The sequence below is a fragment of the Juglans regia genome, chromosome 15, assembly GCF_001411555.2.
Source record: "Juglans regia cultivar Chandler chromosome 15, Walnut 2.0, whole genome shotgun sequence".
NCBI lineage: Eukaryota > Viridiplantae > Streptophyta > Magnoliopsida > Fagales > Juglandaceae > Juglans > Juglans regia.
In genome coordinates, this window is record NC_049915.1 from 6,817,197 (window position 1) to 6,844,732 (window position 27,536).

The following is a 27,536-nucleotide window of genomic DNA, read 5'->3' on the forward strand; positions in this document are numbered from 1 at the left end:
CGAGCATCAAATAGATTAATTCTGTATTAATGTTTGTAAAAAAAATTGACTCTACTTTAAATAAATTGTAAAACAAACTATTATTTATTAATAAAATTTATATTATCTTATACTTAACATTATTTCAAATTTCACTAAAAAAAATATTTATATAAAGTGATATTATTTTTATAAATTATTTTATATAAATATCATTTATTTAAAATATAGTTATATAAAATATGGTAAAAAAGATTGTATATCTATCCTCTTTCTTATCCCTTTTGGTTTGGTCCATCCATCGTCTGTGGGTGTCCTCTATTCGGATTCTCTAGTTTGGTTGGCGGTCTATTTCTATTTTTATTTATCCAAGCATATTGTACATTTTATAGTAAAGTTATTTTTATTATAAAATAAATTTAATTTATTACTCAATTTATAAATTTATTTTTATAAAATATTTTTATATAAATAATACTTCTCTCCCTTAAAAATTTATTAAAAATATTGCACCAAGAAGCATATCATATATAACATGAAATTCATATATATATATATATATATATAAAGGTTTAAGTGATTTGGATTAATTAAAGAAGTTCTTCATGTATATAGTTTGTCATATATATATATATATATATATATATATATATAATAAGGTTTTTAGAAATAAAATGCAGCACTTTTATGGCCGGGACTTGTAAATTATCTTAAAAGAGATCGTGTCTCCAAATCTCAGATCAAAAACATGTGCCTCGTTAGTTATTATTATTCAACCTACTGCAATACAACTTAATTTAAGAATATATCTGAATCCACGTGACAACCAAGAGTACGAATTCCTTCAAATTTTACGATTTCTTAGTTTATGCTACTTACATCCCTCGGGTTGCCTTTAGTATGGAATAATTTGGATTTGTATTTTAATTCAATCATGATTTCAACTTCTAGATCTTGAAGCATTTAAGGTTAGGTTTGGGTAAACAATTCAGATGTGATGAGATGAGATGAGATGATATATTTTGAATAATAGTTGAATAAAATATTGTTAGAATATATTTTTTAGTATTATTTTTATTTTAAAATTTGAAAAAATTGAATTTTTTATTATATTTTTATATGAAAATTTAAAAAAATTATAATGATAAAATAAAATGGGATGCGATAAGAAAGCTTGTTTGGCTTTAATACAGATCTATATTTAAATTTTAATATATATGAGGATTTGGATTATAAAGACTCAAATCTAAATCCTCCAAACTCTTATGAAAGTCCCAATTTCATTTAAGTACCGTTTAAATAATGAGATTAGATGAAATAATTTTAGATTAAAGTTAAAAATTAAATAAAATATTGTTAGAATATTATTTTTTTAATATTATTATTATTTTGAGATTTAAAAAAGTTGAATTGTTTATTATATTTTGTGTGATAATTTAAAAAAATTATAATGATGAGATGTGATGAGATGAAATACTTTCATTATCCAAATAGAGCCTTAGAATAATGCTAAATACAATGTTGACCCCTTTTGAAATTCTTTTTAATAATCCACTATTAAAAGTGATTTTTTTTTCAGATGAATCTTATATTTATCAACTTTTTATAAAGAAAGTATACAAGATTTGTACACTGATGTGATGAGATGAAATAATTTTACTATCTAAATGGATCCTTAAAATAATATTAAATACAATGTTGACCCCTTTTAAAAAAAATGAGATTTACTGTTAAAAAAATAAAATTTTCAAATAAATCTTATATTTATTAACTTTTTATAAGTAAAATATACAAAATTTATACACTCTAAAGCTGGATAAATCATTTGATTATTACTCATCATATCTACTTTAACTTAAGCACTCGAGATTCGTAAGTGGAATTACCCCCCTTGAAATTGAGCTGCCCAATCAGCGGCATCCACTGTTAAAATGTAAATTTTTTCAAATGAATCTTATATTTATAACTTTTTATAAAGAAACTGCGCAAGATTTGTACAGTTTTCACTCTAAAACTGTATAAATCATAGCTCCATGGAGCTTGCATTCTTTACTAAGAAGTCCAAAACTAAGCATTAGAAGGGCAAGGAAAAAAGCGTTTAAGTAAAAAACTGAAGACAGCTGATGATAATTTTAAGGTCAACATGTTAGGTAGTCACTTTAAGCCACGGTGGGCTGTTATTACAATAGCACAATAAAGCACAAAAGCAAGACAATTATTAATTACGATGGCCTCATGATTGTAAGATTTCATATACTATAACACATTTTCACTAGAATGCATGTTCATTCAGCCTTCAAGAGGATTGAGCACATGGCCGATAAACAGCACCGTTCCGGTCATGTCTTCTCTGATCAGATATAAAAATGGGTGGTCAGCCACAAAGTCTATCTTTTCAGTAAAGGCTATGGATCTTTCCGACACAACAGCGGCAGAAGCAGCTGCAGCTTCTGTGCCTTCTTCATTTACTTCAATGAAGGATTTTTGGAATATGTTTGAAACATATAGGTTCTGACTAACAGGTGAATCAACCATTTCTGTCAAATCTCCGCCAGAGAAGGGCAACACCAATCCTAATCCTTTCAGAATATTACAAGCTTCAAACCCAAAAGATATCTTAAACCTAGGGATCTTGAGGTCACCAATTTCTACTTTCCTGTTAGGAAGATGGCGATCCAAGAATCTAGATTCAGAACTCACTTTCTCCACCAGAGATGGCAGACCATCTTTTGCATCTGGAAGAAAGAAGTACATGGAAAAGTAGCGCTTATCCTCACCTTGCTTATAAGGAAGTCCAAGTACTTTGAAACCATCGAAGGCAATAGCAACCTGATTCTTCTTGTTAGTCATGAAGGGTACTTGAACTGAGCTCCCATTAGGAAGATGGAAATCATAGTCTTTTGTTGCTGATGCATCGAACTTCTCACCCCAAGCTCCTTTGAAGTACAGTGCATTTGCAAAGATGAGTCTGCTTGTCCCATCAACTGACCCAGGAGGAAGAACCTCCTTGATAAGGCCATTAGTCTCCTTTTCAGCCCATGAATTCACTTCACCCGTTGCTTTGTCAGGCTTCAACGCAACCGTCAAAATGAAATATTTTACCATTAGTATATCCGAACAAAAGTATTAAGAACTAGATAGTAAATGCAGTGAATATGCTACATAGAAAAAAAGTGTAACATAATCAACTAAGAGAGACTTCAGCTTGGAAACTGAATCGTTCCATCACATATCCTGTACTATGCTATGTTTGTAGGGATACGTAAGATATATAAGCAGAAGGAGACAGTGTTTAGTTTAAGGCTAAAGTAAGAATAGAAACACTATTCCTAGTTACGAGAACGTGTTAAGGAAGATCAAGATCTTTGCAAAGAAGATGGAAAATCCAAGAAATACCAAGATAGAATTCAACATGACCATAAAAGATTAAAGCAACAACGTGAAACTTATATAATGAGCAGCAAATAATCGGGCAGAACACGGACCAAAGATATATGTATCAGTACGTTCTTGAAAATAAAGATAATTTTGCCTACAATGACTCAAGGAAAGCCAAAGTCACGAGTTATATTCCAAAAAACCTAGTTACAATTAGAGCTTCTTAGAATTATTATAAAGCCCAATTCCACCAAGGAACCAATGTGAGACTTAACATTAATGCATTTTTATCATGCTTTAATCCCCCATTATGGGACTTAGCAGCGCACTACAATCTCACACACTTAAATCACTAGCGTTCTCATCAAGACCCCCATCGCATTGAGTATCCAAGTCCACATATTGTTAATAACTTGACTACGGTACCATTTGTAATGACCCAAGCAAAAACCCAAGACTTCAAAATAACTAATCAAAGTTACATCTGAAACTATTTCAAATCATAATAAAACATGGTTCTACCTAGTGAAGAACCAATGTGAGACATGGAACTTAATGAACTTTATCATGCTTTACCCACATAATGCGGGATTTAGCAAGGCATTACACAGCTAAACCACTGGCATGATGGATGGAGAGAGTGGCTTAGCTCCGGAAATAGTATTAGATGCATCTTTTACTAGAAGAAACTCAACTTGCCCATACCATACCATATGCTTTTCCTAACTTCTCAGCCATCTTAATTGTGATTTTTCACAATCACTTAGTCAACAGCTATTTTATGTAAAGATCCAAGTATAATAATTCAAAAGACAGTTCGTGTGAAGGCCCCAACATTCTAAATTAAAAACGTGACAATAAATTCCTCCATAAGAACAGAAAGCAAAGCAAGTTCACTTTTTGAAAAGAAAAACCTCTGTCCATCGTTAAACAACCATCCATTGTAAATCAATTACATGGCATGGAGAACCAAATAGAAAATCATCAGGGAGCTAAACTACCCAAATGGGTTCAAAAATTGCATCCAAATCACTCGTAGGATAGAATGGTGACCAATTATGTTTTCATCTATTATTTTTTGATAAGTAATTTATGTTTTCATCTATTAATGTGAAGAATAATACCCAACTGAACAGTCAGTTTTCTTCTCAGCCAAAGAAAAGAAAAAAAAGACCTACCAATTTTCTTACCATTGGACTTCTGAAAAATGAGGGCAGTTTTTAGTTGACTCCCGCCAAGTTACTTGCTCGGTATAATATTGAGATAAAAAATCTGTTTAGCCAAAAACGTTTTGCCGTCCAAATGAAGTGGGCTTTCTTGAAGGCCAAGTGAACTCATAGTTTCAGAAACATGCTGTGTGGTTTTCATTAGACGTTTTTCCGTCCAAATGGAGTGGGTTTTATCGAGGTTCACACCTTGGGTTCAGCAATCACACAGGCAGAGTAAATATAAGACGCTCTGTTAGTCAATATGAATATATGTAAACATCAAACATCGAAAACTAGAAGAAAGAAAGAGAGAAAAACAAATTAAAATAAAAAAAAAAAGAAAAACAGCAAACCCTTCTCGCAAAAACAACTTAAGACCGTGAATAACTATATCAATTTAAGAAAGAGCTGATTAGGGTCGAGTTGCGCTAACCTGGTTCCTAAAATCAACTTGATTCAGAGAGGCCTTGAAAAACTTGTCCACAGTCTGTTTGAAAGAAGGCTTGAGAGACAGGGACTTGTCGAGCCAAACTCCATTGGCGAAGGACAAGCGAGGCCCACCGCTGGGACTGCCGTCGGTGAATACAACGGAGATGATCTCGGAAGCGAAGGAATTGAGCTGGTCAGTGGATCTGGACTTGAGGAAGGATAGCAGCTGGTCGAGGGTAGGGCCCTTAGACCCCGCCGCGATAATGCTCAGCACCACGTGGATCGACAACGGCGAGAACACCAGGTTCGATTTCTTGCCTTCTTCACTTAGCAGTAACCGATTGGCGATCCTCAAAGAAACGTCGGTTTGGTCGCTGATCGATTGCCGGAGGTCCATAGTTGCTGTTTTAGAGAGGTCGACAAATGTCTAGAGTGGAAAGGAAAGAGGGTGTGTCGGTGCGTGGCTCTGAATTACGAAGTTTCGAATCAAATAGAAGTATCAAATTCTACAGTGTGTGGCTCTGGATTACGAAGTTTCAAATCAAGATAGGCAGCAGGTGTTACACCTGTTAAAAAGTGACATCTCAATCACTCTCGACACGTGTATTAATTTTGATTCTCTTATCCTATTTTTATTATCCAATTTTTTTTTTCTTTAAATGATAATTAAAAATTTCAAAATATGATCATATTTTCATAATCTAAAAAAAAATAAACTCAATCAATTAATATAATCATATAATTTAATTAAAAATAAATAAAAATTGACATTCTTTTAACTCTTGAGTCAATTTTTATAAAAATAAATTTATTTTTAATTAAATTATATGATTATATTAATTGATTGAATTTAATTTCTTTTAAATTATGCAATAGGATCATATTATAATATTTTAATCAAAATTCAAATAGTAAAAAAAAAATTATATTTACAGTTGTGGAGTGCGCAAGCGTCATGTAATTTCTTTAAAAAAGTAAATAAATGTGAGACTCACATAAAAAAAATTAATTTTTTAATAATAGACATCACTCTTTTTTAAAAAGAATTGTATTATAATTATACACTCTATGACCATATGTAACATTATTAAAAAAAAAATAGTTAGATAGTAAACAAAGAAGGTATAATGGTATCATTACTCGTTTTGAGAAATACTACAATCACAAAATAATTTTATAAAAATATACCTATAAATTGACATAATTTTATATTATAAATTAATTTTTATGGAACATTTTTGTAACTAAAATATTTTTTTTTAAATTTGTTACTCATCATTCTACGCACCACATTTTTATATATTTTTAATTTAATTTAATTTTACTTTAATTAAATTAATTAAATTATTATCTATACATTATATATTTAACAAGGAAAAAAAAAAGTAACAATATGTATGACGAAGGGATGGTTATTAGATATTTCTTTAATAGGATTTGTCAACGTGTCCAAAGGCAGGCTAACGGGGCCAATTATTATTGGAAAGAAAAATGATAAACATATAACACTTTACATAATATTTTATATAATAATATTTTAAAAAAAATATTTTTATAAAATATCTTATAAAATAAATATTATTTTATAAAAATATTTTTATTTTATAATATATATTATGAAATATATTATAAAATATGTTGAGTAGATATCACTAGTCTACTAGAAAAGATGGTTAGGAAGCTGGTCTAACCAACCTTCTACCACGTTAATACGCATATTTGTTTTCTTCCTAAACTACCCTTTCTTTTACTTTCTTTTCTCTTTTTTTTTTTTTTTTTTTTCATATTTTATTAGTCAGTACGACCTGTAGATAAAATTCTACAGTCTGTGGCTCTGATCAAATTCTACTAAACAACTAAGATTTCTTCTCTACTAGGCAGCACTTACACATGTTAAAAAGTGACATCTCAATCACTCTCGACACGTGTCTTAATTTTGATACTCTTATCCTTTCGTTATTATCACTTTATTATTCAGTTTTTTTTTCCCTCTTTGAAGGATAATTAAAAATCTCAAAATATCTTTCTTTCATAATCTTAAAAAAAAAAAAATTCAACCAATTAATATAATTATATAATTTAATTAAAAATAAATTTAATTTTATAAAAAATAACATTCAGAGTTTAAAGAGAGTCAATTTTTATAAAATTTTATTTATTTTTAATTAAATTATATAAATATATTAATTGATTAAATTTAATTTTTTTAAAATTATGAAAAAATGTCATGTTATAAAATTTTAATCCAAATTCAAATAGTAAAAAGAAATAAAAAGCGAAATGATATTTGTAATCGTAGAGTGTGTAAATACTGTATAATTTTTTTAAAAAAAGAGTAAATGTGAAACTCACATGAAAAAAAATTAATTTTTTAATAATAGACATCACTCTTTTTAAAAAAAATTACGCTGTAATTGTACATTCTATGACTATATATAACATTATTAAAAAAAATAACTGGATAATGAATAAAGAAGGTGTAATGGTATCATTACTCATTTTGAGAAATATTACAATCACAAAATAATTTTATAAAAATATCACTACAAATTGACATGATTTTATATTATAAATTAATTTTTACAGAATATTTTTGTAATTAAAATATTTTACTGTTTTTTTTTTAAATTTGTTACTCATCATTTTACACATTACATTTTTATATTTTTTTAATTTAATTTAATTTTACTTCTATTAAATTAATTGAATTATTATCTAATATCTATACATTATATATTTAATAAAGAAAAAAAAAAGTAACTATCTGTATGATGTAGGGATGATTATTAGATATATTTTTTTTAATAGGATTTGTCAACGTGTCCAAAGGCACGCTAACGGATAGTGATTTGACACCTCACAGATGCCCGCGATTCTTAAGATCGATTTACTCACAACAAGAAGGCCTTGAAAATTTTTAAGTTAACAATCTGTAGAAAAAATAAAATTTGAAAATTGGTCCTAGATTTTCTACTTGTTTTGTGTTGAGATAGGCGGGAGATGTGCTTGATTGCATTAGTGGCGAGTGTGAAGCTTGACTTGGGCGGGAGATCTACACGACCGCGTTAGGTGTGAGCATGGAGCTCAGCTTAGGAGGGAGATGTACTCGACCGCGTTAGGTGCGAGCACGGAGCTTGGCTTATTGGTGTGAAGGCTGAGCTCGGCTTGGGTAACTTGGCTTATTGTTGTGAGCGCAGAGTATCGACTTTGGCGGGAGATGATAGACTCGATCACATTGAGGTTAGAGTTGAGCTCAATCGCTTTGCTGTGGCGGGAGGGAGACAGAGCATGAGGCTAGAGTTAAGCTCGATCGAGTTGAGTTCAACTGTGCTAATGGTGCAAGTGGAGACGTTCGACTTGTGTTTGATGGGGAGATGCCTTGATCGCGCTAAGGGGGACACTTGGCTTATGTTTTGCTGGGAGGATACCTCAACCGCGCTTATGGTGCTAGTGGAGACACTCGGCTTTGAGAGCTAGGTTGGAGATGGACTCGACCGCTCTAGGCATCGGCTTTGAGTTTGTTTGTTTGTGTGAATGTTTGCCTAAGAGATTGTTTATTGTCGACGAAAAGTGCATATTTTCATTATTGGTTTTTGCTATTTGTTTTCCATGATTGGTTACATGTGACCGTTTGCTATCAGTAAATAGTGTGCATTTTTGTGATCGGTTTTTCTATTGTTGGTAGTAGTGGTCTTTTTGCCCTTGGTGTAAATTGTTGTTGGTGTTCCCATTTTACTGTTGGTATTTGTTGGTCATAACCTATACTAAGTGGTCAGAGAGCTTATCGACCCCCTGGGTTCAACTTAGGCAGTTGTCAAGCTTGTTGACTCATTCCTGAAGGTAATCTGTGCGAGGCGGTTGTGGAGCTTGGAGGCTTGTTCCCGGAGGTAACCTGTTGGCGGCGATTGTAGCATGAGTGTAAACACTCGACTTTTGTTGGAGAAGATGTTATGCTTGTATTGCTGTCCAGGTGAGAGATGTCGGACAGTTTAGAGACTTGCCCACATGTTGGACGCCTTGGGAGTCGGGCGATCCTTGTCCTTTATCACCTGTTGACTTCCCGTCTGACTTGTCACGAGGGAGGTCAGGTAGTCTGATGACTTGTCTTGCCTCTTGATCCTCACTGAGGTATGAGTAAGGTCCGGCGGTTCTTGATCTTTCCCTTCTATTGGCTCGTCACGAGGGAGTTTAGGTAGTCTAAGGACTTGTCCGCCTCTTGATCCTCGAAGAGATAAGTAAGGTCGAGTGATCCTTGACCTTTTCCACCCTTTGACACATCACAAGTGAGGTCGGACAGTCTGATGAATTGTCCTGCCTCTTATTCCTCGACGAGATATTAGTAAGGTCGGGCGGTCCTTGACCTTTCTCGCCTGTTGGTTTGTCACAAGAGAGGTTGAGAAGTCGGATGACTTCTCCCGCCTCTTGATCATCAGCGAGAGATAAGTAAGGTCGGGTGGTCCTTAACCTTACCCACTTGTTGACTCGTCATGAGGGAGGTCGGGCAGTCTGATGGCTTGTCCCGCCTCTCGTTCCTTGGCAATATATAAGTAAGGTCGGGCGGTCTTTGACTTTTCCCTCCCATTGACTCGTCACGAGGGAGGTTGGGCAGTTTGATGACTTGTCCCGCCTCTTGATCCTCGGTAAGGTATGAGTAAAGTCGAGCGGTCCTTAACCTTTCCCGCCTGTTGGCTCGTCACGGGGGAAGTCAGGGAGTTTGATGATTTTTCCCACCTCTTGATCCTCAACGAGGTATGTGTAAGGTTAGGTGGTTCTTGACCTTTCCCGCCTATTGGCTCTCAACGAGGTATGACTTGACTTTTGTTTGAAAGAGATGCTTGATTGTGCTAAAAATGCAAATCCAGTTAGTGTAGATAATTCAAATCATAAATGTGAGATTGGCAAACCTGAATCTATTTGCAAGAACATCGCGAAGGTTTGTGGTGCATAGGGTTGTAAGAGGACAAGACCAAAAAAATCAATCGGACCAAACCAATAGTCTTATTGGTTGGTCTCAGGGTGTGGTTTTTTTGGGCTGGATTGGACCAAGACTACGAATGTGTGTATATATATATATATTAAATATTATATATATAATATATTATTTTATATAGTAGTTGTATAAGTTAATTAAGTAATTTTTATCCAAAGGGATTACTATTGACCATATATACAATGAAATTATTTAATATTCATTAATCATATATAAAATATTAAAGAGATCACATAATTTCATTAACCATATATATATATATATATAATGCAAAAAATGTTCATGGACCAAATCAGACCGAATGGATCAACCGGATCAATAGTTAATATGGTCCAATTTGGCAAAAATGACGGACCAAAATTTTTGGTCTGTGACTCCCCCCATATAGAACCGGATCGAATTGGACCGATTACACTCCTAGTGGCGCGTTAGCAAGGCCCGCAAGCAATCATGCGTAAATAATGAAGGTCTGGGGTGCCCATGATACAAAGTAGTCTATTTTGATATAAACAGATTAAGAAGCCTACACGGCGCCCGGGAAGGGCTTTGTTGCCGGTGTTCCGCGTCACATGGGCGATTTTCCATGAAATATATTCCCTGAGTGTATAGCCACTCAAGATTCTCGTGGAACCTTGAGAATTTTTTATGGGAAAAATCTCCAAAATTCAAATTTGTTAGTGAAAATAAAATTAAAATAGCAAGTTTGAAAGAGATAAACCTAAGTGTTTAGCTGCCACTTTCAATTCTTCCTCAATTGAAATCGTTAGCTACTAAGTGATTTTTGCACAGAAAAATTACCTGTCTTTGAGCTCTTTTGTAATGATGACAATTGTTTGTCCATCTCAAAATCTTTTTTTTTTTTAATATCCAATCTGAGCGAGCAGCTAAGTGTAGCTAAGGTTAGGTTTGGATAGTGAGTTGGATGAGATGAGTTGAGATGAAAGTTGAATAAATATTGTTAGAATATTATTTTTTTAATATTATTATTGTTTTGAAATTTGAAAAAGTTGAATTATTTATTGTATTTTATGTGAAAATTTTGAAAATTGAAATGATGAGATGAGATGAAATGGGTTGAGAGTGTTTCTCAATTCAAATTAAGCCTAAGTGTGCCGTTGACAATTAACATTTTAGAATTGATTAATACTCTCAATATGAGTGGACATTCCTTATGTCCCGAAATTTTAAGTAGCATATCTCATTCCAGTTTTTCTCAAGCAAATGGAGAATCAATTTAACACTTGTGTTAAAATAGTTCAAAGTGATGGGAGTGGAGAGTTTGTCAATCAAGCTTTAAGTACATGTTTTGAAAAAAAAGGATTATCCATCAGTTGTCTTGCCTTGATACTCCTGAGCAAAATGGGTTGGCCGAGAGACGTCATCGGCAAATTGTTGAGATTGGTTTAACCTTATTGGCCCATGCCTCAATCCCATGACCACAACAACCCTTCTCATCAATCGACTTTCGACTCCAGCCCTCCACAATAACTCCAAATTTGAACTAGTATTTGGATTGCCTCCTACATACAACTAGTTAAAGGTATTTGGTTGTGCTTGCTATCCTTACTTACAACCTTTTGGCCAAACTAAGTTGGAGTACAAGTTTACATGATGCATTTTTCTTGGATATTCTGTACATCATAAAGGTTACCGATGTCTCGACCCACAAGGTGAATTTACATTTCTAGACATGTTTTATTTGATGAACTAACATTTTTGCTTGCTCACCATCAAGATTTTATCTTCAAAGATTTGAAGTTGTTCAAAGTTCGCTATCTTCTCCCGCCTGTTCAGCATGTTGGTCCTCCAAACCATTTGTCTCACAATAACAATTATGTGCAACCAGAATAGATGGCACCTGCTTTGGACAACTCCTTGAACTCAGACCCTTTGTCACATATCCAAACCTTAGTTCAAGTTGCATCTCAGACCATGGAATCTCAGGCACCAGTAAAACCTAAAACACTAATCCATACAAATCCAATGATTACACATGCCCAAGATAAACACGACATCCCAAAGTGTTTCTCTCCACACATCATCCTCTGCCCGCATGCTTCGTTGCTGATCTTACAGCTCAGTTGCAAGAACCCAGGTCTTATAAACAAGAATTGCTTAATCCTAATTGGATACAGTGCAAGCTGAACTTGATGCATTTCATGCAAATCGCACATGGACCTTGGTTCCTCGACTTTCTGACATGAATATAGTTACTAGAAAATGGGTGTTCAAAATTAAAACTAAAGTCAATGGATTAATTGAGCGCTACAAAGTTCGTCTGGTTGCTCGTGATTTCACTCAAATCCTGACTACGACTATGATGGAACCTTTAGTCTGGTAGTCAAACTTGCCACTATCCGTTTAATCCTAACCTTGGCATTATCTCAGGGTGGTCTCTCAAACAATTGGATGCCAGTAACGCATTTCTTCATGGTGACAAACAAGAGTAGTCTACCTCTCTCAACCACCAGGTTTTGAAGATCAATCTCATCCAATTAATGTTTGTCATCTTCACAACGCGTTGGTTATATATAGCGGATGAGTTTCCAATGTTGGCCATATGATACCTCCTTATTTTGTCGTTGCATTGAGTCTACCATTTTTATATTTCTCATATATGTTGACAACATAATTCTCAAAAAAAGTTCTCTCACTCGAACCATTTTCTACAACATCTCTCTACTGTCTTTTGCATAAAAGCCTTGGGTGATGTACACTATTTTTAGGACTCCAGGTTGTTCGAAATGAGCTACCATGACTCAGACTCAAACTTGTTGATTTTGCTTCTCCAACGTTTTGGTTTGAATGGAGCAAAACTTGTTTCTACGCCTTTGGTGCACGGTGCTAAACTTTTGGCCTTAGCTAGAATTTCATTATCTGATCCTACACTCTACCAACAAATGGTTAGCACACTATAATATGTCAGATTAACACGGCCGGATATTGCCTACGATGTCCACTTCGTTTTTCAGTACATGCGGCAGCCAAATGATCTTCATCTTGTTGTTGTCAAGAGAATTTTCCAGTATCTTAAAGGGACAGTTCATCCTTGTTTACATTTAAGCAAGCAGCTCCTCTCTACCCTATGTGGTTACTGTGATGTTGACTCGGCTGGATCCAGAGATGATTGACACACTAGGATGGAGTTTGTTGTGTACTTGGGTGATAACATATTTTCATGGAGAGCTAAAAAGCAAACAATCATCTCTCACTCCACTGTCGAAGCAGAGTATCGAGCTCTGGCGACCACCACTACTGAATTAATATGGTTTATGCATCTTTTTCACAATCTCGGATATTAGTTATCTGTGCCTACTCTGCATTGTGATAATCTCAATGCTATAAACATAACCAAGAATCCAGTTTTTCACCATTGTACCAAACACATTAAGATAGATGCGCATTTTGTCATAGAACAAGTTGCTTATGATATTATCTCTCTAGCTCATATTTTTGGTCATACTCATGTCACTGATACTTTCATACAAAAGCTCTATTCTGTCCTCATTTTGAACCTCACCTAAACATATTCTGTGTCGGTCTTGTACTGCCTTGAGCTTGAGGAGGAATGAAGAGACAACAGCTCCATAACAATACTATCATTGTCAAGATCTCCTACACTAATTTAGCTCTGGTTGTAATATTTATGTATAGCATATTTGCTTTCTATATGAAAATTATTTTCCATTTATAAGTTGTTTTATTTGGCATTCTAGCTGTAACTTGTAATTTGTGATCTCTATATAAGTAAATACAAAAGACCTTGCCTAAGATTAGGCCATTTCTTTACACACACACAATATATATATATATATATATATATATATTGTTTTCTTTTAACACATTCGTTTATGTTTTCTTTTTCAAAGTCTTGTACTTATAAAGGTATCCAAAATTGTAAACATGATGTTCATACATCATAAGTGATGGTTATTAAAAAGGAGAATGCTAATTTTCATCCAACATCTTGTTGTGATTCTCAATCACACATTGATGAGGCATGTTTGAAGTGGTTGTTTTATCAGTCATTTAAATAATAATCACTTAAAATGTATCATGCAGTAAATGTAACTGAAGATAACAAAATTTAGGAAGACGAATAGTATTACTCAATATAATTGAAGTACTATCCTCTTTCGAAAGAAGAAAATGTAAGAAAATAAAATCAACTACCCTTATGAAAGAAGTTAAGGGAATGATATTTTTGCATTCTCTGTCTATTTATCTTCTAATTAAAGCTAGGTTTTTTTTTTTTTGGTCACAATCGATCTTCATCACAACTCTCATGATTATATTAATATAATGATTAAACATGGTATAATAATAATGAGTTTTATATAAATTAGTTGAACACATTAGCATAGAGGGGTAAGCATTACTAAAAGGGGTTATTTCTAAAAGAATAATTGTACGTGACCTCGTTTGGATAATGAGAAGAGATGAGATGGTTTTAGATGAAAGTTAAAAGTTGAATAAAATATTGTTAGAATATTATCGTTTAATTTAATTATTATTTTAGGATTTGAAAAAGTTAAATTTTTTATTATATTTTGTGTGAAAATTTGAGAATGTTGTAATGATGAGATGAGATGAAACTGTTTCTATATCCAAAAAGAGCAAATCTCAATTGAGACAAAGTACAAGGACTTATTATTTTTGTTTGAAAGAAGTATAAGGGGTTATTAGTTATTAGCAAATTACCCATTATTATTAATCACAGATATAATGATACTTACATACCATGCTAACTAATAAGTTTATCCTTCTTTCATACAATATGGTACTATAAATTTTCCACGTGGCAGTTTATAAGACAGTAATGTATTTTTCGTCAAATAGAGTGGACGAATTTAAATATTGTGATAGCATAAGGGATGATTGTTCCTATAAAAAGTTGCACATGGGCCAAATCTCAATCAAGGTAAAGCAAATGGGCTTATTAGCCCATTATCCCTAATAATAATATTTTGGATTGTTGAATCGTATGAAACATATTATTTTCCTATCATATTATATATATAAAACAATCCATAAAACTATGATTTTCCTTATAAATAGGCATGCGAGTTTACCTTTATTTATTAATGTAAGGATCAACCAACTTACCATTTAGTGATAAAAAATAATAAAGAAAAAGAAAAGAAAAGAAAATGAAGTAAGCAGAGTGGATAATAATTAATCAAGGAAGAAGTATAAAATTTACCATGCAACTAGATTAATATTTACCTAGCGTATCACGCACATCAATTGAGAAAGCATAAATATTGCATATATCGATCACAAAAGAATGATTATATAACAATCCGATGAAGTGAAATCATTGATTATGACCACATAACAAAATTGTTTGTGCTTACAAGTCACACAATAAGAAAAATGATTATTTATGACGAGTGATTTACGATCAGAATAGACTCATTTTGATAGGAACTGGTAAGTTTCATCGCAAATAACTGGCTGATAAGAAATCCACAAAGTAGAATTAATTACTTGGGAAGAAATAGATGCTTTTAACTTTTTTTGTGATATGCAAAAGGTATTGCTGGCTAAGAACAAAATGTTCAACTTCTCTTAAGATATTTTCTCTTTCTATTAAAAGTTTGAATAAAGAAAATTGTAATAAATGCTTTAAAAAAAAGTAATGAATCATTCGATCTCTAGCCAATACTAATTAACTAGATCCTTATATATAAAAAAATACCACACTAATATCATACTAATTCTGAAAATATGCTTCCTAATTTGATATTGCCTTTTGCTATTTTTAGTCAAACAAGGGACTTCACCATTAGTACTAGAGAGCTTTAAAAGGAAGTTTAACTATTATTCCCTCGCTCGTACTTTTAAAATATTGCCCATTTATGATCTGTATAGACCATGCATTATACAAACACCATAAATGTGTAGTGTTAGATGTATTTACATTTTTATTTACAAGATTTATTTTGTTAGTTTTTTTTTTAAATTCAAATTTTGAAATTCAAATTTCATGATAATTTTTAACATATCAATGACTGACATGTAGCGAAACAAGTTTTTTATAAGTTTTTCTTAATTACATTTAGTATTTTCTAATTAAAATATATGATGCGTCAAAAATATTATATATATCATGAAGTGTTTTTCAATGCAAATATGTTTGAACCACAATCCATCTACGACTATTTAACAACTGCTTTATAATTCAATTTACAATTAGCTAATCTAATGCAGTTAACGGTAAAATGAATTGTAAAACAGTTATAAAAAAGTTGTAGATGCATCATTATCCACTTAAAAGGAGCTGAGAAGTGTACAAAATGTGAATCCAAAGTAGGGTTGAGTTGAGCTTGCATCAACAATAACAGATGGGAAAGGATGACTAAGTTTAAAATTCTTGAATTATGATCCATTGGCTGAACACAGAGGATTTAAAACAATACACATGATTTGTATAATGTAGTATGAATGCTGTTCTTAAATAAATTAAGTAGTTACTTAAGAAAAGTCCAACACATATATAATACCTAATTGTATAAAGAAATCTAGGAGGTAGAGTTATCTGATCTTGTTCATGTTAGCATTATTTAAATTACTGGACCTACATAGATTAACAATTTCTCATTGTATAATTGCCTAATATAAAGTTTGGATAATGTTTGTAAAGCCCAATAAATGTGATCAATAAAGTAACATAACTGGGCCAACACATCTCTTGAAGCCCATGATTTGGACAGGTCATGAGCATGAAGTGGTACGGGTCCAATTCATGTGTAGAGACTTATTAAGAACCTATGTAATTTCATCGTTTTATGATGGGCAAAACTGTAATTCTAGGTGTTATATAAGGTCATGGTCCCCACTCTAGATTCATTTTCTACTTTACACATCCCATAATTGTGAGTTTTTACTAGAGAGTGAATATTGGACGTCGAAGATCATACCACTATGCTATTCTATCCAATGATTACATGTTTGCACTCTTTATTATATTTCTACATGAGTTTGATAAGAGATTTTGTTATTTTTAGGATTTTATTTAAACTTCCAACAGAATCACTATGGGGAGAGACCTTAAAGACCACAATTTACATTCTCAATCTAGTACCTAGTAAAGCAATAGCTAAAATCTCTTATGAGTTATTGATTGGAAAGAGGCCTAATATTAGGCATTTACATGTTTGAGGTCGTCCAATTGAAGCCAGGCCCTATAAGCCAAATGAAAAGAAACAGGACTCCAGATTAGTTAGCTGCTTCTTTATGGGATATTTTGATAGATCGAGGGGTTTCAAGTTTTATTGCCCTTCAAGTAATACCATTATTGAGATAGGTAATGCCAAATTCATTGAGGATATTCAGGATAGTGGGAGTTCACAACCTAGAAATATTGTATTTGAATATGAACATATTGAAATACCTCTAAAAAATACTGAGGGTGATGAGATGGTCACACCTGTCTTAGTACAGGATGCATATGCGGATCATCAAATCATTTTTGAGTTGCCTCTAACTAATATGGAAGAACTTGAACAGTCTCAACAAGAAGTGTCATGAAGGAGATCAAATAGGGAGAAAAGATCAACAATTGTAAATGATTACAGTGTTTATCTCCAAGAGCATGAGTTTGATATAGGATTGGAAGATGATCCAATCTCTAACAATCAAGCCAAACAAAATGCGAACTTCCAAAAGTGGATAGGTGCAATGCTAGATGAGCTAAAGTCTATGAAGGACAATGACATTTGGGACCTTGTCGAATTGACTGACAATATTAAACCAATTGATTGTAAATGGGTCTTCAAAACCAAGTGAGACTCTAAAGGCAATGTCGTAAGATATAAAGCACGTCTAGTTGCAAAAGGCTTTACTCAAAAAGAAAACATTGACTATAAAGAGACTTTCTCTCCAGTTTCATCGAAAGACTCTTTTAGAATCATTATGGCACTTGTAGCTCATTATGATTTCGAGTTTTATCATATGGATGTAAAGAATACTTTTCTCAATAGTGACATTGAGGAAACAATATATATGATGCAACCAGAGGACTTTGAGACCAAATAAGCGAGTCATGTGGTTTGCAAATTAAAGAAATCTATCTATGGTTTAAAGAAGGTATCTCGCCAATGGTATCTAAAGTTTGATCGAGTAGTTTCCTTTTTTGGTTTTAAGGAAAATATTGTGGATCAATGTATTTATCATAAGATCAGTGGGAGCAAATTTATAATTTTGGTGCTATATGTTGATGACATTCTACTGGCAAGTAGTGATATAGGCCTGTTATAGGAAACCAAGAAATTTCTTTCAAAACACTTTGAAATGAAAGATCTTGGTGAGGCATCTTTCATGTTAGGCATTCAGATTCATCGTGATAGATCACGTGGTACAATTGACCTATCCCAGAGGGCGTATGTCGAGAAAAAACTTAGTAGGTTTGGCATGTAAAATTTTGCATTTGGGGATGCGCCCATTGCAAAAGGTGACATGTTAAGTTTGCTCCATTACTCAAAGAACAATATTGAAAATAAACAAATGGAGGATATCCCTTATGCATCAGCTATAGGGAGCCTCATGTATGCTCAAGTTTGCACACTCCCAGATATTGCATATACAGTTGGAATGCTTGGCAAATATTTGAGTAATCCAAGCTTGGATCATTGGAAAGCTGCTAAAAGGGTAATGTGGTACTTGCAAAGAACAAAAGATTATATGCTCACATATGAGAGGTCAGAACATCTTGAGATCGTTGGATTCTCAAACTCCGATTTTGCTGGTTACCTCGATGGTAGAGATCCACTTCAGGGTATGTTTTTATGTTGGCTGGAGGAGCTGTGTCATGGAAAAGTGTCAAATAGACACTTATAGCTTCTTCGACCATGGAAGTAGAATTTATTGCTTGTTATGAGGCATCCAATCAAGCTATATGGTTACGGAATTTTATTACTGGTCTTCAATTCGTGGATTGTATTGAGAATCCACTAAAAAACTATTGTGATAATAATGCCGCTGAGTTATATTCTAAGAACAACAAGAGTTCATCAAATTCTAAACACATTGACATAAAGTTTCTTGTCGTGAAAGAAAGAGTTCAAAATCACGTGCAATTGAGTACATTAGTACAAATCTCATGGTTGCGGATCCGCTCACTAAGAGCTTATCACCTAAAGTGTTTAAGGAGCATGTAGCTCGTATGAGAGTGGTTAGCTCTAGTGACATATTTTATTAAGTGGGAGTTTGTCTGTTATGTACTTGATTTATTTGATACTTATTACAACCGTGTTTTGGTTTATTAATGGTTCTAAGATTGCATTTCTTTCAAATTGTGGCAATATGTAAGGCTTAAAAGAATGATGCAGGGATCAGTTGGAAATAGGCATGATAAAGGATCACAATACATGAAATTTTCATGCTACACATCCGTACTTGATCTATGTTATTGATAATGTTGGTATTTGTGACCATGGATGGGTCCTGTCATGATAAATGTGACAAGGACTGCCATGATCTTATACTGATATTATTCAATAAACCAGATTGTTTTGAGATGATATCCATAAAGTCTGGCAATTATAGTTTGAACTCATAAAGTTTACAGTGTTTGATTTTTCAGAAATCTATGTGGTCCAAGTGGGAGATTGTTAGCATTATTTAAATTAATGGACATACATAAATTAGGAATTTCATATTTTATAATTGCCTAATATAAAGTTTGGATAATGTTTGTAAGACTCAATAAATGTGATCAATAGAGTGATATAACTGGACCAACATATCTCTTGAAGCCTATGATTTTGGTTAGGTTATGAGTATGAAGTGGTACGGGCCCAATTCATGTGTAGAGACTCATTAAGAACTTATGTAATTCTATTATTTTATGATGGGCAAAATTGAAATTCTGTGTGTTATATAAGGTCATAGTCCCCACTCCAGATGCACTTTCTACTTTACACATTCTATCATTGTGAATTTTTACTAGAAAGTGAATATTAGAAGTGAAAGATCGTACCGCTGCACTCTTCTATCCAATGGCTACATGTATGCACTCTTTATTATATTTCTACGTGGGTTTGACAAGAGATTTTGGTGTTTTTTGGATTTTATTTAAAATTCCAGCAGTCCAAGTATAATACCTTACATAAAACCTCCTTGAAATCAAACTGGGTTTAACAATATTAGCAATTGAGAATTTCATTTAGTATGAAGCAAAATTGCTAGTGAACTACAGCTTGTAGTTTTTTTTAAGGGTGTTGTTATTTTAGTCTCCTCATATAGTCCCCTCAAGGTAACCACTAGTTCAAATTGATTTTGTGTGTTTTTTTTTTAAATGTTAAAAAAATACAGAAATGCACTAGTTGTAAGATTCTTAATCATTTAAAAAAAACTGAAATGTACTAGCAATGAGTTTGAGGGGACTAATTAGCATTATTCCTTTTTTTAATGGGCAAAAAGGGTAGGAAAGGACAATCGGAGGGTTTTTTTTTTTAACAGCTTATACTTAGGTACGTGATTATAGTAAAACTGCTGGCACTCCCTCAAGTTGGGATTTGAAACTCCAATCGGATAAACTCGCAGTTTGCAATCTGGAAATTTGTTACATAGATGGTTTATCTGAATATGGGATCATATATTGTCATAGTATAGAGTGAGAATCTACTACATAAATTTGTGAGTACGTATGACTGCAATGCATAGAGAGGTTAATTAAAAGAGTAATACTAGGTATAATCCTATGTGTGCAAGTCCTGCATATTTCCTTTAAAAAAAAAATGGTGCCCACTATTAATGAAAAAAATGATTTGTTTATTTAGTTCTTAGATTTATCCAATTTTTTTAAAACAAGTGCGGGAACTCTTACACTTCAAAACTGTAAACACCATTTCTTTAAAATTAGTCACCCCCTTTTTTATCCTCAAGATTATATATCGACTCTTAATAATTAAGAAAATGCTGGTAAAGCGTGGAAAAAGATTGGAAATGGTCAAGAAACAAATAAGAATATTCGAATAAAACATTTTGTAGCAATTTCCCTATCATTATTTTTTTTCCACGCTCCATGCGCATGAAATCGTGTACAAAAAATGCACATGCAACGATGTGAGCATGTCGGTGATCTCATTTGTAATTAATTAGCATTTGAAACTATATATATATATATATATATATTCATGAGCTAGCAAGCATGGATTCCTCAAATTAATATATAATTAATTAGCACGTAATACTCAAAGCCAAAAACTAAATAGTTTAGTAAGACAATGATCACATAAACAAACAAATTAAGCCATACATATATATATATATATATATGTATATATATTTATGGAGTCTTATGATAAAAAACCAAAAAAAAAAAAACAGAAAAGAAATTGCCACATAATGATGATTCCCTTATTGATCCAGTACTATAAGGACGTTGATTGCTCTGTCATTGTCTGATTTTTTGTTGTATGATAAAATATTCATATTAATTAGAAGATTAGTCTCTATAAATAGCACCCTCGCGCGGGAGGTTTTCATTCTGGAAAAACCACCATTAATGAGTGAGAAGCAAAGTTCTAATTCCACCCATTAATATTGGGTCAATGAAGGAAGATCAATAAAGCTTATTCCAACACATGAATGGTATATATATAACTCGTGATGAATCCACCGGTACCAGATTCTGGATCCTTGAAGTTAATTGCATGCATGCATGCATGCATGCATGCATGCATTTGATATTAATCAATTCATTTTTATCTTATTATTTTGAAATTTGAACATGATCGATGGTTGTTAATTCAGTACTGCATGCATGCATGAGCGCGCGCAATGTATCATGCCTACTTATTCCAATCATAATTAAGTACTACGTACGTATACCGCGTACTGCAATAAATTAGCTGCATGCATGCATGCAGCTTATTCCAACCTTCTATTTTCTCTTCGCCATTATATGATTGATTCCCTAATTAATCCACTACAACTGTAGATCGTATCTATGTTAGAATATTTCTCTCTATAACCAAGAGAGAATTAGCAAATTAATTAAAGTTCTTCGATCGTTTTGGGTCAAGCAAATTGGTTCTTTCCAAATTCGAGCAGTACATGATGATCATATATATGCTTAATTCGTCAAGCCAGGCATCGATCTATGCGCAGGCTCCCTCGCCCTGTATATTTTTAACGTTTCTTAATTATATTAACACCTCGGAAAATTGTTTTCGCAAGGTATTAGCTTAACATTCTACAGTTGAGCAAAGTTCAACAGTACCATTGATATGGCGGCCAAGGTAGGTTTACATGTTCTTCTCATGTACCCATTGCTAATGCTGCTTACAGCTCTTCTGCAAAGCTGCCATGGCGGCCAGGAAAGAAAGGTAGATATCGATCTTTACCTAGTAATTGACATTTAAGTAATATTTCTCAATACTCAACATGCATATATGGGATCGTTTTTAATTAAGGAATTTATGTTATATACAGGTCTACATTGTATACATGGGAGAGCGGCCTCAAGGAGACTTTTCTGTTGCATCAACGCACCATTCCATGCTCGAAGGAGTACTCGGAAGGTCTCCGGCCACTAAATTACGTTCTATTCTATATTTGCGGAGCCCTTTTAGTCAACATGACCGTATGGTCATACTGTCATAGATTGTGGCTTTGCTGTGATGAGAGAGAAGAAAAAGAAGAAAGAAAGAAGAGGAAGGATGAATAAATCTAAAAATATTTTTCACATATATATCTTGCTTAGTATATTAATGGAGCTTATGCCTTGAAACCAGTAATGTTACTTTGAGGCTTATATATGTACAGGAACCATACGAGTGAATATCGAGACACAAGTGACATGAAAACAGTCATGTCGTCGGATGATATGGATAATTAATTTTTGGAATTATTTCTAGAATGAGCTGCTAATGATAAGTGTTGCGAATATGATATTATTTTTTAAAAATATTTTAGCTACAAAATAATTATATAAAATTAAACTTATAAATTGATGTGATTTCATATGGTACGACAGATTGTAAAATTATTTTTATTATAAAATAGATCTAATGAATTTTATGAAGCCACATGATCAATTTGTGGATTTATTTGTGTAATCTCTTTGTGTTTATACCAATTTTTTTTTTTTTTCACCTAACCATTTGAAGTATCTCAAGCATATATATACCTCTTTCCAATTGCAGTACTTTATTGGCCAAAAAGTCGCTAATTTACAGTTATGGGAGGAGTTTCAACGGATTTGCTGCCAAGTTGACCGACGAAGAAGTTGGCACGTTGTCAGGTGAGATTGTTGTCAAACAGGTGCCAAAGAATAATATATATATATATATATATATATTTATATATATAAGCTTTGTTATAACTCATGATGTGTTTTGTACTAAAATTAAAGCTTAATTTGCAACTGATGAAATGTGTTGCAGAAATGCAAGGTGTTGTTTCAGTACTTCCAAACCATAAATTAAAGCTTCACACTACAAGGTCATGGGATTTTGTGGGTCTCCCAAGAAGCAAAGACGTTGTAGGCCATCAAGGGGATATCATTATAGGGCTACTTGATACAGGTTGTTATGCGTCAATGTTACACAATTCTCTTTAAGCGAGACCCGGCAAATGATCAACTTACAATCAACTCATGTCATGCTTGCGCGCGCATTGGTTGATTGAAAGATGGATCGTAAAATACTTGTATATGTTTCTCACGTGGTTGATCTGGGTGCAGGAATCTGGCCAGAGTCTGAAAGCTTTAATGATGAAGGGCTTAGCTCACCACCCAGAAAATGGAAGGGTATATGCCATGGTGCCAACTTCACCTGCAACAAGTGAGTTCTGATCTAATTCTCCCCAGTACTTTAGCATTTCCATGCATGGGTCCAAAAACCATTAGATCAGGAAACGAACTAATCAGCCACTATCTCATCATCGAACTCACTCTGATGCTAATGTCTAGAATATCAAAACATAAAATGACATCATGTGCATTGGGTTTTTTAGTGGCCGTCAAGTACTTAGCGAGCAACTCAAAGATTTCTTTTTTTAATCACAGAAAGATCATTGGAGGCCGTTTCTACAACATCGACCAGTCCTTCAAGAGCACTGAGTTCATATCTCCAAGAGATTCTGAGGGCCATGGAACCCATACTTCCTCCACAGCTGCAGGAAGGAAGATAGCAAGCGCAAGCTACTATGGGCTAGCAAATGGAACTGCGAGAGGTGGAGTTCCAAGTGCAAGGATCGCCATGTATAAAGTTTGCTGGTCAACCGGATGTTCCTCAGCAGATATCTTGGCAGCATATGACGATGCAATAGCAGATGGAGTTGACATTATTTCGGTGTCCATTGGTTCTGACGAGGTCGTCCAATATTTTGAAGACCCAATTGCTATTGGGGCTTTCCACGCCATGAGAAAAGGTATTTTGACCTCGGCTTCTGCTGGAAACTCAGGGCCAACCCCATCAACCATCTCCAATTATGCACCTTGGATTCTCACTGTTGCAGCCAACACCATTGACAGAAAATTTGTTTCCCAAGTTGTGCTTGGCAACGGACAAGTATACACCGTGAGTTTCCCAAAATGAAGTTTTCTTTAATTAATTCAAAAGATAGCATTTCAAAAGATCAGTAATCATCAGTACTGATACCATTATTCTAATTCTTTGAACGATATAAATGAAGGGACTCTCCATCAATAGCTTTGATCTATATGGAAAATCATTTCCCTTGATTTGGGGTGGAGATGCTGCAAACTACTCTGCAGGTTTTGACCCGGAGATTTCAAAATCCTGCTCCCCAGGTTCCCTTAATTCATACAAAGTTGAAGGAAAGATTGTCTTGTGTCGAAACCCCCAGAGTGACACTGGCGTTCTGAGCGCTAATGGTGTGGGAATCATTATGATCGACTCATTTACCAACGATTTTGCCATCAGTTACTCGTTACCAGCAACACGGATAAGCACAGACGATGGCCTCAAAATTCTGGACTACATTAGATCAACAGAGTAAATAAGTTTCTACCTATTTAAATCAATCACTTAGAAATTTTCTGTTTTTACACAATCCTAATGAAATGATGCAAATCATTGGTAGAAACCCAGTCGCAACTATTTTAGTTGGTGAGACTTGGAAGGACGTTGTGGCACCTTATATTGCCTCATTTTCTTCTAGAGGACCAAGCCTTATCACCCCAGACATTCTCAAGGTGATCTAAAGATCGAGTCTCTCTACTAAATCTTATGCACCTTACCATGATTTAGTTTTAGACCACATGCATGCATGCATGATATTATATGCCAACACTCTTGTTTGGATGGTATGCAGCCGGATCTAACCGCCCCCGGAGTGGACATTCTTGCTGCTTGGTCTCCTGTGGCACGAGCTTCCAATGACTTTGGGGACACAAGGAGTGTCAAGTTCAATATAATTTCAGGCACATCTATGGCTTGCCCTCATGCTAGTGGTGCAGCTGCATATGTTAAGGCTGCCCATCCCAACTGGTCGCCTGCTGCCATTAAATCTGCACTCATGACGACAGGTGACGTAACAAGTTACTTGAATTCTTGAAACATGGCTAACACAGATTATTTCTTGGCCCGGACAGAACATCAAGGAAAACATACTACATACTGAGTTTCGAGTTTATGATAGACAGATTCAATAGACCTTTCTTTCTACTCGTTTTGGAACTACAAAAGTTTTATAGGCTAATACAAAATAAGCTGCATTGGAATGAGTTTGTTTGATGAGGCAGAGTTTATCATCGTGAAATCACTTGTCTTGAAAATTTAAACTCGTGGGCATTGGTAAATTTAAATATTTACATTATATCTTAACACTATCTTTTATTTGAACTCACCCATAATAAATGGGCTCGACATGTAACATTTTAATTAAATAGGATGAAGTATAAAATTTGGTTCAAATTCGAAACTTCTATCAAGATATTATGCGAAAGAAATAGACTTAATTATTTATATTACATCTTAACAGTTCACAGGATGGACCCAGAGAAGCATGAAGATCTTGAATTTGCCTATGGATCAGGTCACATCAACCCATCAAAAGCCATAGACCCCGGGCTAGTCTATGATTCATCTGAGGCAGACTACATCGACTTCCTTTGCAAGCAGGGCTATAATAGCACCACACTAAGACTCATCACTGGAGACAACAGTAGTTTCTGCACCACCACTGTGCCTGAAAGAGCTTGGGGGCTTAACTATCCCTCATTCTCCCTACCTATGGAAGATGGCTCACCAATTAAAGCTGTGTTCACTAGAACAGTCACCAACGTTGGCCCTCCAAACTCGACCTACACTCTCAGTTTTCACATGCCTCCATCTATTGCTGTTGTAGTGGAGCCATCTGTCCTGTCATTCTCTGCCACTGGAGAGAAGAAGAAGTTCAGAGTGAAGGTACATGGCCCAAAGATTGCACAACAGCCGATCACATCAGGAGAGATTATATGGACTGATGGGGTTCATGTGGTGAGAAGCCCACTTGTGGCTTACACAGTTCTCCCTGGTTCAACATTCTCCTCCTTCCCATCTCAGAAAGAACCAAATTTCAATTAAGACCCTTCCATGTATCATAAGAATATATATGGGATCCTTGTGCAAAAATAAATCAACCCATATTTTCTTTCATATTAATTGTTTTTTATTTATTTATTTGAGACGGCTTCAGCTTCAGCTTTAATTGTATTGCCTTTACAAGGCTGAAATAAAGATGGATATGTTTTTAATTATCTTTAGTTTTTTTCCAAAAGTAATTTTTTAATGATTTTCAATACACCATGTTTTCAAGAATAATTTTTTAGTAGTACTAAAATTAAACCACTATCCCATCATCCATGCCATTCTACAGTTTATATAAACCCTTAAATCCATCATCGTAAAATAATTAAATTTAAAGGGTATTGTTAAAAGTTAATGCATTTTCTTAAATATTCTAGAAATAGTTTGTATAGGCTGGTTCTAGAATATGTCTACTTCTCCTGTATATACCCAACACAGGGTGCTAATTTGTATGGCAATCCAAAAAATAAAATAAACCAAATAAATATCAGTCCAGCTTTGGAAGAACTCAAACATATATAGATGTCTTCTTAATTCCTTTAGCCTTTTCTCACAACTTATCCATTCAATTAAAGAAAAAGCTACTCTTTTCACTGGAGGCTACCACTGTTTTTTTTTTTTTTAACTTAATGATTAAGTAAGTATTTTTTAATAATATTATGAATTTAAAAAAAATATTTAAAAATGTTAAAAAATTACATGTAAAAAAATAAGTAAAAAAAAAAAATCAAAATGAACTAGCGGGAGCCCCATGTGGCTGTAGAGCCTCCCTTCAACTAAATATCAAATTTCCATATCCAATAGTGGTATCAGAACTCAAGTTCAATCGATTTTGGGCGAAGGGCATCATGGCTTCCGGTTCTTTTCACCCATCAATTCATGTCTTTTCTTTGATGGTGACAATTATGATTATTGGAGCATTAAAATGATGAAAGTTTTTCAATATCAAGATCTATGGGAGGTGATTGAAGGAGTTGCAAATCATACTAAAGGGAGTCCTCTCTCTAC

At 33.8% G+C, this 27,536-nt stretch overlaps 2 protein-coding genes across 3 annotated transcripts; one reads left to right on the forward strand and one right to left on the reverse strand.

The window, feature by feature from the left end:
- Positions 1-2,072: 2,072 nt before the first annotated feature.
- Positions 2,073-5,537, reverse strand: LOC108992353 (serpin-ZXA-like). Of its 2 annotated transcripts, none has more exons than XM_018966890.2 (2): positions 4,999-5,537; positions 2,073-3,048 (listed from the first exon to the last, which is right to left on the reverse strand). In XM_018966890.2, the coding sequence occupies exons 1-2, from the start codon at positions 5,389-5,391 to the stop codon at positions 2,269-2,271; spliced, it is 1,173 nt and encodes a 390-aa protein (XP_018822435.1). In that variant the 5' UTR covers positions 5,392-5,537; the 3' UTR covers positions 2,073-2,268. The 2 variants fall into 2 exon arrangements, with proteins under 2 accessions (XP_018822435.1, XP_035541769.1); XM_035685876.1 differs by lacking the exon at positions 4,999-5,537 and adding an exon at positions 4,548-4,772.
- Positions 5,538-18,492: 12,955 nt separating this feature from the next.
- LOC108992335 (cucumisin-like) lies at positions 18,493-26,525 on the forward strand. The gene is made up of 11 exons (XM_018966867.1): positions 18,493-18,763; positions 22,282-22,340; positions 22,426-22,514; positions 23,139-23,236; positions 23,379-23,519; positions 23,678-23,777; positions 24,002-24,515; positions 24,631-24,953; positions 25,042-25,153; positions 25,273-25,486; positions 25,942-26,525. The coding sequence occupies exons 1-11, from the start codon at positions 18,493-18,495 to the stop codon at positions 26,523-26,525; spliced, it is 2,505 nt and encodes an 834-aa protein (XP_018822412.1).
- The last annotated feature ends 1,011 nt before the right edge of the window (positions 26,526-27,536 follow it).

Bases quoted from the DNA above. Each gene is read 5' to 3' on its own strand.
- LOC108992353 (XM_018966890.2), bottom strand. From the start codon at position 5,391: ATGGACCTCCGGCAATCGATCAGCGACCAAACCGACGTTTCTTTGAGG. The intron at 3,049-4,998 runs GTTAGCGCAACT...GTTGCGTTGAAG, and splicing joins AAGTTGATTTTAGGAACCAG to CCTGACAAAGCAACGGGTGA.
- LOC108992335 (XM_018966867.1), top strand. From the start codon at position 18,493: ATGGAGGATATCCCTTATGCATCAGCTATAGGGAGCCTCATGTATGCT. The intron at 22,515-23,138 runs GTCTCCGGCCAC...TTCCAATTGCAG, and splicing joins CTCGAAGGAGTACTCGGAAG to TACTTTATTGGCCAAAAAGT. The intron at 23,237-23,378 runs GTGAGATTGTTG...AATGTGTTGCAG, and splicing joins AGAAGTTGGCACGTTGTCAG to AAATGCAAGGTGTTGTTTCA.